This window comes from Prinia subflava, chromosome 9 (genome assembly GCF_021018805.1).
Source record: "Prinia subflava isolate CZ2003 ecotype Zambia chromosome 9, Cam_Psub_1.2, whole genome shotgun sequence".
In the NCBI taxonomy this organism is placed as follows: Eukaryota; Metazoa; Chordata; class Aves; order Passeriformes; family Cisticolidae; genus Prinia; species Prinia subflava.
In genome coordinates, this window is record NC_086255.1 from 2,184,917 (window position 1) to 2,199,517 (window position 14,601).

The following is a 14,601-nucleotide window of genomic DNA, read 5'->3' on the forward strand; positions in this document are numbered from 1 at the left end:
ACTGCCACCCCTGGGAAGTAAAAATCAACTGCCTGAAGTTTCCCTTCTAATCAAATCCCACCTTGCTTTATTCCCATTCAAACCATCCGTGCACTTTCTCTAACCATTGGTATTCGTACAGAAACCACACCTTAAAACCATTTATCCTCTGTTTTGTCTTGTTCTGTTGGCATTGATTCATTTCTTTTGGCGACAAGGATCAATTTCTTTGTATAGACATAAATGTGTGAAATCCACATTACCCAACACTGAAACTTGACCAGTTTATGTCCCAAACTCCTTTTCCTAATCAGAGAAAGCGAAACAAGTATCTTTGCATAATAAAATGGTCATTTAGAATGGTTAAAGGTGTCCAAAGCCCTGCTGGATGGACACAAAACAGAACAAGACGTGCTTTATGCTCAGCTTCAGGAGAGCTGATAGAAGGAGTGAATTTAAGAGTTTCCAATAGATCTAAACACAGAAAAAATTAAAATTTTTTAAAAATCATTTACCACACTTCTGAAAAAATAATACCCAGCTGTGACTGCATTTCTAGCTGAACAATCCCCCCCATTGCTTTGTCCCTTCCCGCAGCCCTGCACAGCTGGGCACAGCTCTGCACACGCTGTCTGCCACGACAGTTCCTTCCTCCCCTCCTTTCCCACGCTCCGGAGCTGGTTCCGATTACAGCTCCCAGTGACCCCTCTGGAATGAGGGGAAAACCCTCAGGGATGGCCTGGCCATCCTGAAATCCACCCCAAAGGCCACAGAGCAAAACTGCCCTGCAAGAACACGGCAGCAGCACCAGCATCCACATGAACTCCTGAAAATGGGAATCTGAAACTGTTCACAGAGAAAGTGTTGAGGGTCCAGTGATTTTCCAAGGAAATTATTCAAGTTTCTTCCTCGGAAAATTTCTGGTAAATGAGGCCAGGTTTCAAGGGTAAATAGTTTGATGCAGTGCAGCAGTTCTGAGCTCATTCAGGACAAATTACAGCTCGAGTTACACTCGCACAAATGTGATCAATAACTTGGGCAGTTCCCCCGTCAGAGACACCGTCCTGAGGGGCCCAAAACTGACCCCAGGGTCTGAGGTTCCTCCTCGAAAAATGCCCCATGAGGACAGAACCAATTATCTCAACACCACAAGCTCCTGAGTCTATTTCTAACAGTTCAAGCTACGTAATGTAAATAGGTCATTATTTAAATAAAGTTCCCTGTTTCCACCTTTTCCTTTCCTCTCCGCCTTCCCAGAAATATTTCAGTCTCTACAACTTCCTCTCCCCCCACTTCTGCCGGGAAGCAGGGCTGGAGTGGGAGGTTTGCCTGTGGAAAACTGATTAGAATTAAGTGTTGGATCTGTGGCCTTGAAACGTGCCCTCAGCTGAGTTTTTAATTTGGGCTTCTCAAGACTGAGCAGCACACGTGTAATTTAAAAGCAATTTGAAGCAGCAAGGTAGGGACTTTGACTTCAAATTAATAAGCTTTTGACATCTGCAAACAAAATGATAGCGTGAACCCATTTAAACTCAGGCCCATGTTTAACAGGGAAAGCATCTATCATTTTAACGTGGTTACACAAAGGCTTTGCTGCTGCAATCTGAAAGCTGCTCCACCACCAGCCTGCTCTCAGAAGCAATTTGCAAACTTTGTTGTATCAGATTAGTGGAAAGACAGGCTGCAGATCAATTAATATCATTGAATAATTAAATGCTTTAAGTGACATTCTGCAGCATGATTGAAGATATTCATGAAATCTAAATTATAATTAACCAGACTCAGTCTCTGAGACATCTAAACCCATTGAACACGGGGTGCAAACATTATTTATGGCTTATTTAAATCAGGATTTTACTACTTGGGAAAGGCCCAGCACTGCAGCTCTAGCAATATTCCAGCAGAAACCAAGACTAGGAATGCAAAGGAGAATAAATCCTCCAAGGACAACCAGCAAAGATGACAAGATTAAAGGGCAAAAGACAATCAGGATGGAATTTACCAAAAGAAACAGTGCACAGGGTGAGGGAAGGGTTAGGAGTGAAAACTGCTCTGAAGCTGAGAAATTACAGCTCTTGGCAAAGAAATATTTACAGCTCCTTTATCAAATACTCTGCAAACCAGAGGGTCTGTAAGCAGCAACTTTCATCGTCGGCTTCAAGTTGTGATCACGCTGATTTTCATTTACCAGAGTGAGATTTGCTTTGGAGGCAAAATCCCATGAAAAGAACCACGGGAGGTAAGGAATGACAGGGACAAACACCAGGATAAAAGCAGGCATGGTGAGAACCTCACGGAGTGTGGGCCCACCTTGGGGTGGGATTCCTTTGGGAACTGACAGGGCAGCAGCAGCCCCTGGGGCACCTGTGGGATCCAGGATCACTGACAGGGAATTATCAACCCTCACAACAAACCCAAACTCAACCACGCCGTCCTCATCCCACCCCCATCACCCCCAGCCATGGGAAAGCGGGGTTTGGAAAAGCATGGAGCTCCCAGTTCATCCCAGTGTGCCTCTACCAAAACTGCTCTGCTGGGCTGAAGGGGCACCAGGAGGAACCACGGCAGCTCCAGTTCAGCTTCCTGCAGAAGTTATTCCAGGTGAAAGAGAATGATTTTGGTGGGAGGAAAGAAAATTCAACCCCCCAGCAATGAAAGGAACACCCAGCCAGCAGGAAACCTGGAATCCATTGAGCTCAGCAGGGTGAGATCTTGCCATGGATGTGCATTTGGGTATTTCACTCTAAATTATTTTCTCCAGAGCAACAAAACTTCCAAGTGATTGATTTATCCTCCAGCTGCCCTGATTGTTGTGACCCGATCTTTTAGAAGTGACATGAGTGACACACATTTCACTTCCTCCCTTGCAAATCTGTTCTTTGCTTTCTCTTTAAAATTCATTGTCCTACTAAACCAAAGCCTTTGCAAGTGCTCATTCTTCCCGGTGATCCTTGCTGCTGCATCCCTGTTTGTGCCTTATCTTCAGGGAACAGCTGTTCTTGGCACAGCTCCTTCCAGCTGCTGGGGCATCCTAACACTCCTGTGGGGAAGAGCTGCCTCTTCCCAGCACAGGAATCCCAAAATTGGCACTTCAAGCACTCAGATATTTTTTTAGTTTATGTCTCATCTCACCCCTGCCCGATTTACAGCTTTGCTTTTTGGTTTTACCTGCTCAGATCTCTCATTCTTACAAAAAAAAATATTGCTGTACATTAGAAAAAGGAAACCTCAGATAAGACAAGCTTTCAGGCCTGAGCACTTCTTCCTTTTTACAGAGGTGATAAAAGTGATAGAAAATCCCAGAATTGAGCTGTTGTACATTTCCCAGTGTCAATCCACCAGCACTGCAAGCAACAAACAAATCTAGCAAATTTCTCCCCAGTTTTATTTCTCCCCTCAGCCAGGAAACACCTTTGAACACAGACAGATCTCTGTGAGCAGATTTTACTTTGCCATTTCAGCACTGAGTCAGCGCCAGCAGGCAAAGGGAAAAGGGCAATTTTGGGGCAGAGGATGTCAGTGGTGAGGCATCCTCTGCAGGAAACACGGAGGATTTGGGCGGGCAGAGGGATATCAGGGATGGAATTATTATTATTATACCTGCAGTAAGTCGGCTGAACATGCCTTAAAAATACACTCCATGATGTGAAGAACTCAAAATTAAATCCTGTACAAACACTTCAACAAATGCTGCTGCTGAGCTCCTCCTAATCGCTGCCTTATCAGTATCTCATTTCAGCTCTGGCTTACACAAGCATTAAATATATTTGTACAACAAACCTGAAGAGATAAAGACATTTCACCACGAAGTTTGGAATAAATACGGGTGAGGTTTTTTTACCGTTAACACTTAGAGCATTTGGGATTGTATAATTCAGATTAGACAGGGCAAAAACAACACCAGGCTGAAACCCTGTGCAGAAAGGCACAATGAGTAAAAAATACAGGATTAGAGTTAGAAAAGATGCAGAAATCCTGCACAGAGCATCCACTCCTCATTCAGCCCGAATTCTGCTGCATCACATCACAAACCAGCTCAAGCAACACCCAGAGCTTTCCCTGAGCCCGTAAAACCAGAGTCACATCCAGGGGAGCCGTAAACGCTCCACCAAGACCACGCAATTCCAAACTCCTTCATAATTCATGGATCCAATTCACACCAATTTCCATGCTGGGCACAGAACGGTATTGCAGCTTACAGAGGGATTCTGCTGCCATTAATATTGCAGCAGGAGATCAATAATGAAATGCCCATCGAGGAGCAGAGAGCTGCTCACTGCGGGCATCCAAACAGCATCCCTCGGGTCTGGCTGCCCAACTGCTGCTCCCCAACCTGCAGGGATGCTGGAAAACTGCAGCCTCCCCAAAAAACTGCAGCCTCTCCTGGAAAACTGCAGCCTCTCCTGGAAAACTGCAGCCTCCCTGCATAAACTGGAGCCTCCCTGGAAAACTGCAGCCTCCCTGCAAAAACTGCAGCCTTCCCAGAAAACTGCAGCCTCCCCGAGAAAACTGCAGCCTCCCTGGAAAACTGCAGCCTCCCTGGAAAACTGCAGCCTCCCTGGGAAAACTGCAGCCTTCCCGAAAAACTGCAGCCTTCCCAGAAAACTGCAGCCTCCCCGGGAAAACTGCAGCCTCCCCGGGAAAACTGCAGCCTCCCTGGGAAAACTGCAGCCTCCCTGGGAAAACTGCAGCCTCCCTGGGAAAACTGCAGCCTCCCTGGGAAAACTGCAGCCTCCCCGGGGGTGCTGGATGAGGAGCAAGTGCCGGAGTTGGAGTCTGATTCACCAAACCCATCCCACTGTGCTGTTCCCACCACGCTGCCCATAAAGGAGACGTGGTCCCTTCCTGCCAGTCTCCCCTGGAATAGGTGGAATTGCAGCTTCTACCCAGAACATCTGTTTGCAACCTCTTCTCCTGAGAAATGTTCACAGCGTGTCCAGAGACAGAGTAATTCACTTTAAATTCCTTTGTAAAGGCAGGTTTTGTCCACCCAAACATCCTCATTCAGTGCTGATGGCCTTCGAGCACTGACACCACACTCGGGATCCCCTCCTGCAGCAATCCCTGCTGAGGAATGTTTTGGAAACACAGAAACAGAGCATCACATCTACAGAGCGCCAACATCACCAAAGTGCCCAGGAGAGACCAACACAACCCTCAGGTTCTCTATAACTGAACCATTTTCCTGCAGAAGCTGCCACTCCTCCAGCGAGCAGGGTGGACTCTGTGTGCTCCCAAACAATCAGTATTCCTTGGGATCCTCCTGCTTCCTCTCCTCCACAGCATTCCACACCTTCCCTTTTTTATTTTCCACTGCAGCTGAGCTGCTCCAAAACCTTGAACAAATTCACCTGGCATCACCAAGCATGAAGAACATGAACACTCTGCTGATAACAAGAGGTGGAGAGGGGCTTTTGATAAGGGCATGGAGTGACAGGAATGGGTGGGGATGGCTTTAAACTGAAGGAGGGGACATTTAGATGTGATATTGGGAAGGCATTGCTCCCTGGGAGGGTGGGCAGGCCCTGGCACAGGATGCCCAGAGCAGCTGTGGCTGCCCCTGGATCCCTGGCAGTGCCCAAGGCCAGGCTGGAGCAGCCTGGGACAGGGGAAGGTGTCCCTGAATGGCAGGGGTGGGATGGGCTCTGAGCTCTTTTCCAAGCCAAACCCTTCAGTGTTCCTGCAGCGCGTGGATCTGACTCTCAGAAACCACCAAGGACATCTGTGACAGGGCAGAACTGCGCTCACTTCCTGCAGCTCCATTTCACTTGGCAGTTTGTCAACCTCTGTCCACTCTTTTTTCCTCACAAAACCTCTTAAACGAGTGAAAAAAGGGCACCAAGTACACCAGACAGAGCTCTGCTGGAACACACTCTGAAACCAGCTCGGTTAGTAACACAGCTCTGCAGCTTTGGTTGGGGCACCAACAACTCCAGAAACCCAACAAACCCCAAAATCCTGCTCCAGTGCTGGCCCCTTCCAGCTGGGAGGGTGCACAAACCCCAAAATCCTGCTCCAGTGCTGGCACCTTCCAGCTGGGAGGGTGCAGGAGCCCAAGCTGTGCAAGGCAAGGAGCAGCTCTGCCCTCTGGCCCAGCTCCACGGGAACCTGCGTGGGCCAGGAAGGTTTGGCACAGATATTGAACCTGCCGGGTCCCCCAGCAATCCTTTTCACAGCCCACACTGAAATTCCTGACACCACCCAGGAGCTGGGAATGTCATGCAGGGGAAGGGAAGAAGAGTAAGATTAAGAAAATTCCAGGATTTAAGATGGTTTATGGAAAGCCAGCCCTTACTCAGAGAAGAAAAACCTCGACTGAGTTTATTAACAGATAAATAACCATAAACGTATCAGGTGAAAAGCAGGAAAAAAAACCAAGGTACAAACACAAACCAGGGCCCAAACGTGCTGAAATTCCCCACGGAACACCTGAGGAGAAATTCCTGCAGCCCAAACAGCCCCAGCACCCTGCTCTAGGTACATGAGGATGTCTGGGTTTGTTAAAGGCATCAGTGACGCTTTCAGAGCAGGAATCCAGTTTTGCTCAGTGCTTGGGAGAATCCCTGCCTGTGGGGAATGCAGAGCTCGGCAGGAACAATTGGGGGAGCACAGCCATCCCTTCATCTGGGGGCACACAAAGCATCAAACACGGCGCCTACGCCGCTTTGTTCCTCAGTTATTTTCTCTCCCTTCCCCTCGCACATTTCTGAGCTCGCTCCACACATTTCAGCTCGTTCCAGCACTTGACAAAACAAATGTTTTCAGCTCAATTCCGTGGGCTCGGCTGATCCAGCACCCCACAAGTGATGTCTGCACCCACAGCAGCACCCCTCATCCCGGGGACCTCAGCCTGCGTGTCCCACTGCATCCCCATTGCCCCATAAACACCTCGTTAGCCCATTAAAACTCCCCTCAAAGCCCAAATTCCACCTGCTCAACACCAAGCCGGGCCGGTCCCCCCAAACCACCTCAAACTTCCCACTCCAAGCCTTCACTGGTTCCATTTATCCCCCAGCAAAGCCAAGGGGGGAACAACGTCCCTCCAGGATGAGGAAAGCGCATTTTATCCCCATTTCAATCTCTTCTAAACTACACCCAGCTTTGACCTGAACGTCATCAGTTTTCATCAGAAGTTACTTATTTATTTATTTATTTATTTATTTATTTATTTATTTATTTATTTACAAGCCCCAAACACAACATGTACAGAAGGTACGACGGTCACGCACCTCAAAAATATTATTTTTTCAATTCTCTGCATCTTTATTTCTACTTTCCACAGATTATAACACGGTAGGAGGAAAAAAATCTAAAAAATTAATAATAATAATAATAATAATAATAATAATAATAATAATAATAAATAAAAAAAAAAAGCTGGATAAGCACTGTCTTTTCTTTCAACTCGGCAGTGTCTACCCCATCCAAATCAGACACAGACAGCTACACAGCTGAATACACAGCAAACCACCACATGGAGAGGAACCGCACTGAAAAACTGGGAAAACACCCAGGAGACAGCCTTGCACAATTAGAAAACACTGCTCATCCCACAGCAAACAGCCATTAACCCTTTCCAAAAGCCGCGAGTAAAGAGGAAAATAAAACCCCGTGATGGGAAGCGGTGAAAAGCCGAGTGAAAGCCAACTAATAAATGGGACAAATGGAACAAACAGAGGGAGTTTAAACAACACCAGCCCTGACCGTGGCAGACCAGCAGAGTTCGTCCGCAGCCACCGGTCCCGCTCACCTGAACGCGGCCACCGGTGCCGCTCATTTCAGGAGGGGCTGGATGGGAACCGGCGGCAGAAAATCGCTTTGAAAGGCGCAGCTCAGGCGCCAGCCCCATCCCGGGAGCGGGGCAGAGCCGGGGGAGCACCCCTGGGATGGATGCGCGGGGATGTCCAGGGGTGCGCGGGGATACCCAGGGAGGTCCAGGGATACCCAGGGATGTCCAGGGATGCGCGGGGATGTCTAGGGATGCTCAGGGATGCGCGGGGATGCCCAAGGATGTCTGGGGATGCTCAGGGATGTCCAAGGATACCCAGGGATGCTCAGGGATGCGCGAGGATATCCAGGGATGTCCAGGGATGCGCGGGGATGCGCGGGCACCCGGCCGTGCCCTTGTCCCGCATCTCCCGAGCGCCGCGCGGTCCCAGCCCCGCCGGGGAGCCGCGGCCGCCGCTCCACCCGCTCCGCCCGCCCGGCGCTGCCCCCGCGGCGCTGGCGCTGCCCGGGTGTCGCTGCCCGGGTGTCGCTGCCCGGGTGTCGCTGCGCTGTCTCGCCGGCGGCCAGGGCCGGCCCGGGCGGCTCCGGCTCTCCCGTCCGTGCCGGGCTCGGCAGCGCCGGGGCGAGCGGAGCCGCCCGGCCGCTCCCGGCACCTGCGGCGGCGGCATCCCCGCTCCCGCCCGCCTCCGCCCGCGCTCCCCGCTCACCTGCGCGGCTGCGGCGGCTCCGCGGGCCGCTGGCGGCGCGGCCGGGCCGGCCGGGCAGGCGCTGTGGGCCGGGGCGGCGGCTCCCGGCAGGAAATTTCGCTTTGGCCGCCGCCTCCTCCCGCTCCCGCTGCCGCGGCCGCTCCCGAGCCCGCGCTCAGCCCCGGCCCCGGCCCCGGCCCGCGGCGCCGCCTGGCGGGCACGGCCCTCACTGCAGCGGGACGCGGCCTGGGGCTGTGCCGCGACAGAGACGGCGACAGCGACAGCGACGGCGACAGCGGCAGCGACAGCCCCGTCACCGCCACCGCCGCGACAACGACAGCCCCGCCAGGGACAGCCCCGCCGCCCCCCGGCGCGCACCTGCCGCGCTGCGAGCGCCCAGCTCCCCCCGAGCTCCTCCCGCAGCGCCCGGCTCCGGCCGTGTCCCCATCCCCGTGCTCGTGTCCCCATCCCCGTGTCCCCATCCCCGTGTCCCCGTGCCCCTGTCCCCATTCCTGTGTCCCAGTGCCCGTGTCCCCATCCCCGTGTCCCCATCGCCGCCGTGCCGCACCTGCCCGTGTCCCCATGCCCGCGGCCCCCGGCAGGCAGCAGTGGCCCCTGGGGACATGTCCGGGGTTTGTCCCCTCGCTGCCCGGCCCGCCCCGGGTGTGTCGCTGCCTGCGCGGGAGGGACACACCCGAGGCTGGCGGTGCCCGGCGTCCCCTCCGAGGGGCGGGAGAGCCGAAACGGGAGCGGGCAGGGGAAGGTGGGGCAGGGAGCAGGGACCGCCGGCACACAGGAGCCACGGCGGCATCTCTCGCTGCCTCTTGGCTCCAGTCCCTTCCACACACCTCTGCCAGAGCCGCCTCCCAGCAGCACAAATCCCTGCTCCAGGGGGGATCCAAGGAGTGAAAAGTCTTTCCCAGCGATTCTCTGCATTCCTTTCAGACCCCCCATATCCATGCACACCGCTTTTAAGTTCTCCAAAAGATGTCCCAGGGCGAGAAGAGCCTCCCAGCAGGAGAAATCCTTCTTCTGGGAAAAATCTTAAAAGTCTTTCCTAACCTTAATCAAAGTCTGGATTACTTTCAAACCCCCCAGTGCTCATACACACCAGATTTAACTTTTCCAAAAGATGTCCCAGAGCAAGAGGAGCATCCCAGCAGAAGAAATCTCCTCCAGGAGAGATCCAAGTAATCTGAGAAGTCTTTCCCAGCCTTAATGTTTCTATTATTTTACTTTCAACCTCCCCCATGTCAATGCACAGCATGTTCAAGTTTCCCAAAGGATGTCCCAGAACAAGCAGAGCATCCCAGCAGGAGAAATCCCTCCTCCAGGAGAGATCCAAGAGATCTTAATAAACTTTCCCAGCCCTAGTGATTCTCCAAACCCTCACACACAATATATGCACACAATATTTGGGTGCTCCAAAGGTTCTCAGACAATTAGGGGCTGTAAAGAAAGACCCACCAGAAGGAAAAAAAATACCAGAACACCTGTGAATATTTGTGTCTTCTGCAGAAAACTTCATTAGGGCCTAATTAGGTCCCCTTGGCATCGTGTTGACAGGGAAACAGAGATTTAATGTAGGCTGAAATTCTGTGAGCAGACATGGCAGAGCAAGCGGGCACAGCACCAGGGAGGAGCTGGATTTTAATGAACATTTTTGCAGATCAAATGACTTCATGTCAGGGATTTTCTCTCTGGAAACCACTCGCAAGGAATTGGATATTAATTTAAATGAGTACTTATAGCCAGGTGATAAAATAAATAGAATTATTACACATGTTGGACAAAATGACCACATTTTCTATTAGTGCAGGAATTAAGGATACTGTTAGGCGGTGTGGTCCCAAAATTAATTACTCATGAGACAGAAATGGGAAGCCAAGTTGTACAATAAAGTTTTTAATTCATTATTTGGTGTGAAGGGATTTGCTGGAGAGAAGGGGAATATCTAAATAAATTGTGCATTCATGAAATAAAGTTGTAAAAAGAACTTCAGCCCGTCTTCCACACTGACATCCATAATTGATGATTATATTGATCATTTAGCCTCGTTAGTCCCCAGCTCTGTGTCCTCCCTCTCATCCAGGATGCTCCAAGGCCAGGTTTATGCCACTTGTGTTTTCCAGGATACATTAACGAGCTGGAGCCAACAGCCTGAGGCTGATTTTTTGTTGGCTGCAGAAAAACAACCCAGGGTGATGCTCTTGATAGAGAGCCTGAAATCCAGATTTAAAGTCCAGGAGTGGGGATCTGAAGGATGAAGTGTCGTGAAACCCAATTTCAGATCTCTCCAGACAAGGTCTGAAGGGAATTCCTGCTGCTGAGAAAGGGGAGAGGATGAGAAACGAGGCTCCTGTGGGATTTGGAGCCATTTAGTAGCAATTGAATCACCTTGACAGAAGGCAGACAGAAGCTGCACCAAAAAAATAAATTCAAGGAAGTGGAAGGCTGAAACCTTGTGCAAAAATAAGATAACAGCGAGCAGATGATCCCACATTTATCGCAGCCCTGGGATACTCCAATATCCAGCAGGGGCTTTTCTCCCTCCACCTCACAGCTCAGGTGTCTTTTTCTCTCTTTCCATCTCCAATCAAACCCCTCTCAGCAGTGGCAGATTTTGGCAGCCCTTTCACCTTTGCTTCCAATTTTCCAGAGATGCTGCAGGGCCTCCCACAGCTCCTGGCCCCTTCATCCCTTCCTTGGAAGGAACATTATTCCAGCAGAATTCCAGGTGAGAACTTCACCCAGAGCAGTTCCAGTTCTGCTGCTCTCTGGTACAGAGAGGCGCCTGCTCTGCCCCAAGCTCAGGGAATAAATGACAGGAAAAAGGCAATGTTTGAACACCAACATTTTATTTTGGGTAATTCCAACGTGATAACCTTGGAGGCAGCACAGTAAATTGTTCTCCTTGCTGATGTAGCAGAAGAAAAATTACAAATTCCTGAAAAAATCAGAAAATCAGAGGCAGAACAGCAGAAAACTGACCCAGACCACGTCAGGATTTCTGACATCTCAGCCTGAAAGTTCAGGAAAAGCTCTTCAAAGTAGGAATAACTGGACAAGCTCCAGAAAATAAATTATAGGAAAGAGGCAATATTTGAACTCCAACATTTTATTTGGGTGTTCCAACACAATGCCCTTGGTAGAGCACAGTGCATTAGTCTTTTTGCTGATGTACTGCAATAAAACTTGTTAATTCCTGAAAAAATCAAGAAATCAGAGGCAGGACAGCAAAAAACTGACACAGACCTGTGATTTCTGATGCTGCAAATACACCTCAGCCTAAAAACACAAGGAAAACTCTTCAAAGTAGGGATAATTGGGCAAAAGCGTGAGGCTGTGTAATGTTTCAGCAGTAGTTAATTTAATGACTTCAAAGGGGTGTTTGTCGAAGGATTTTCCATTTGGAATCTAAAATTAGGAGTCTGTAGGAATAGATTGAAGTGTTCAAACCTACATCTCTTTCAAATTGTTACAGAAATTGCCAGAAGTGAAAGCCTGCCCTGCCTGCTCTTCTCTCCATCTCCACCTCAAGGGGTTGTTTTAAACACTCCACACCTTGAAGCAGCTTCAAAGCCACTTTTTATTAAAATGAAAATATTGCAAAGGCTGTATTTTCCATTTCTTAAAATGACAGGACTGTTTTTTGCCTCTCACTCTTTAATAAATTGCATTTGATCACTCAGTTTCACCATTCAGTCATAAATTAAAACATTTTTTAAAGCAGAATATATAATTTTAAAGCTGTGTCATCTTTTAGGGTATGGAGAAAAGACACCCTGAGAGATCTTAAAGGTTTTAGTGGAGCACTGTTATTTAGAGAAATGCAAACACTGACTTTTGGAGTTGGGAAAAAAAAAAGAAATATCTCTATAATTTCAAGATTTCATTTTAAACCTCTTTATTTTACCATAACAGCCTGCAAACATTTCCACCAAGGATTTTCCAGCTTAGAAAGGGGGAGAAACAGGACAAACAAGGAGTCAGGGAACTGCTGCTCCTCTTCCCCTGCCAGGCTGAGTGCCCTGGCAGAGGTTGTAGAGGATAAACTTCCCCATGGAAGGATTTATTTCCCTTCAAAACTTAATGCTGGATCATTTCTTAACCCAAATATCTTTGAGAAAAGGCAATTTCAGTGTTGTCCCTGAAGCTGCTGTGTGAGCCAGGGGTGTTCCACTTCCCAACATCCCGGCTAACCTGGAAGTTTGAAGCCATTCCCTCTTTCCTGGCACTTCAGGCCTTTTTCCAAAGGATCCAGGGTGGGCACAACTCACATCCAAGGGATGCCCTGGCAGCAACAATCATTTAAACCAGGATTGTGCACATTTGTGCTGATTCCAGCGTGGTGGCTTTGGGATCTTCCATTTATTTTAAACACTCCTATTTTTTCCCCTATTTTTTTCCCAGTTCCTGCTGGCTGCTGGGGTGAGAGGATTGAGCTCTGAGGGGCTGGTGACAATATTCCAGGTGTCTGAGGGACAATATTCCAGGTGTCTGAGGGACAATATTCCAGGTGTCTGAGGGACAATATTCCAGGTGTCTGAGGGACAATATTCCAGGTGTCTGAGGGACAATATTCCAGCTGTCTGAGGGACAATAGTCCAGCAGTGATCCCACTCCAGCATCAGAGCTCAGACATCCCCTGAGGGAGCTCTCAGCTGAGAAGTTTTCAGCATTTTCTGGCAAGAAATCCAAGCAACATATCCAAGGTGTTTGCTTTGTTTTTCAAAAGTGCTGGGGGGAAAAAAAAGGGTGTCAGAGGGCAAGAAGAAATCAGAAATGGAATTGTGCAAATCCACCCCACAGCAGCGCCGGGCAGGGATCCATGGAAATGGAGTTACACCCCTCTCTTCCCAAGAGCTCCAAAGTTTCCCAAGGAATTGCTGCAATCATTTTGCAGATCAGTGCAGCCTCACGTTTCTCAACCCCAGCTCCAATAAATGCTTTATCCCATTCCCCTCCTCCAGTCCAAAAGCACAAACAAATCCCTGTTTCCATCTGAATGCTGGCTGCAAAGTGCAGAGGGAAAAAAAATCCCTGGATTTCGGTCTTAATATTCTATAATTTGCTTTAATTCCAATTTATCCATCACAGAAGAGGGAGAGGCAACGTTGGCAACACATGGCTTGGTCCTGCGTGGAATCCATGGACTGATGCTGCACATCCTGGAAGTTTTTGGAATCTTTTTGGAGCCAAACCAGCTGAGGGATGAAGCAGCTGAGCCCCTCTGCAGGCAGAGACTGAAAATGGAAATGCAAAAGGACTTCAGGGCTTTGTGGGAGACACGAGGATGAGCCACGAAGGTCAGGCCCATGGAAAATCCCAAATATCAGCAGCGCTTCTGCCAGCCCTGCTGCCAAGTCCCCCTGCCAGCAGTCAGCTGGTTTTAAATGAAATATTTCCACAGAGCAGGCAGTTTTAAACCAGCAGCAGGGAAGCATTGCAGCTGCAGCAGAACTCACAATCATTTGCCTCACCTTGAATTTCCCCGGCTGCTGCTGAGCACAGCTGGGAGCTTCCCCTGGGAGCCAAACCCTGCTGGCATCCCTCAGGAGAACACCCCAGAGTGGTTTGGGTTGGAAAGGTTAAATCCATCCCATTCCATGGCAGAGACACCTCCCATTGTCCCAGGATGCTCCAACCTGGCCCTGGACACTTCCAGGGATGCAGGGGCAGCCACAGCTGCCCTGGGCACCCTCACAGCAAAGAATTCCTCCCTAATCTCTGATCCTGCTGGAGCTGTGGGCAAAGCATCAAACCACCATAGGATTTTTTTTTTCCCATGTAAGAATATGTTTGCAACGTTAAAGAATAGATGTGCATGAAAAGTTTGCATTTAAAGGCTTTCCTTTTGTCTTTTTGGCTTAAAGCAAAGAGATTTAAACGGAGGGGAAATACTCACATCTTCAAGCTTTAAAAATGACGGGTCATTTTATGTAGCAAAGGATTGCAGCTCTCTCTGCTGCCCCCCGGGCTGATGACAAATGAATCTGATTTTTCTCCATGCAGGGCTGAGTCAGGATCAGTGGGGGCAGAGTGGAGAAGGTGCTGATCAGGGAGTATTTTCTCTGAGTCAGAGGAAACCAATCTCTCCTCCTTTCTCTCTCAAGATGAGGTCCTGTCAAACTGCAGCTTTAATTCCAGCTTTTATGATGTTCTTACAGGTAGCTGTGAGGGAAAAAATAAGACAAGGAATCATAGC

At 49.4% G+C, this 14,601-nt stretch overlaps 1 protein-coding gene across 1 annotated transcript in view; it reads right to left on the minus strand.

Moving 5' to 3' along the window:
* PTPRE (protein tyrosine phosphatase receptor type E) overlaps positions 1–9,035 on the minus strand; it is a 92,345-nt gene extending 83,310 nt beyond the window's left edge. Inside the window, exon 1 of the mRNA XM_063405099.1 lies at positions 8,962–9,035. Coding sequence (XP_063261169.1) covers positions 8,962–8,977 — 16 coding nt within the window. The 5' untranslated portion in view covers positions 8,978–9,035. The remainder of the gene's footprint in view (positions 1–8,961) is intronic.
* Positions 9,036–14,601: the final 5,566 nt, after the last annotated feature.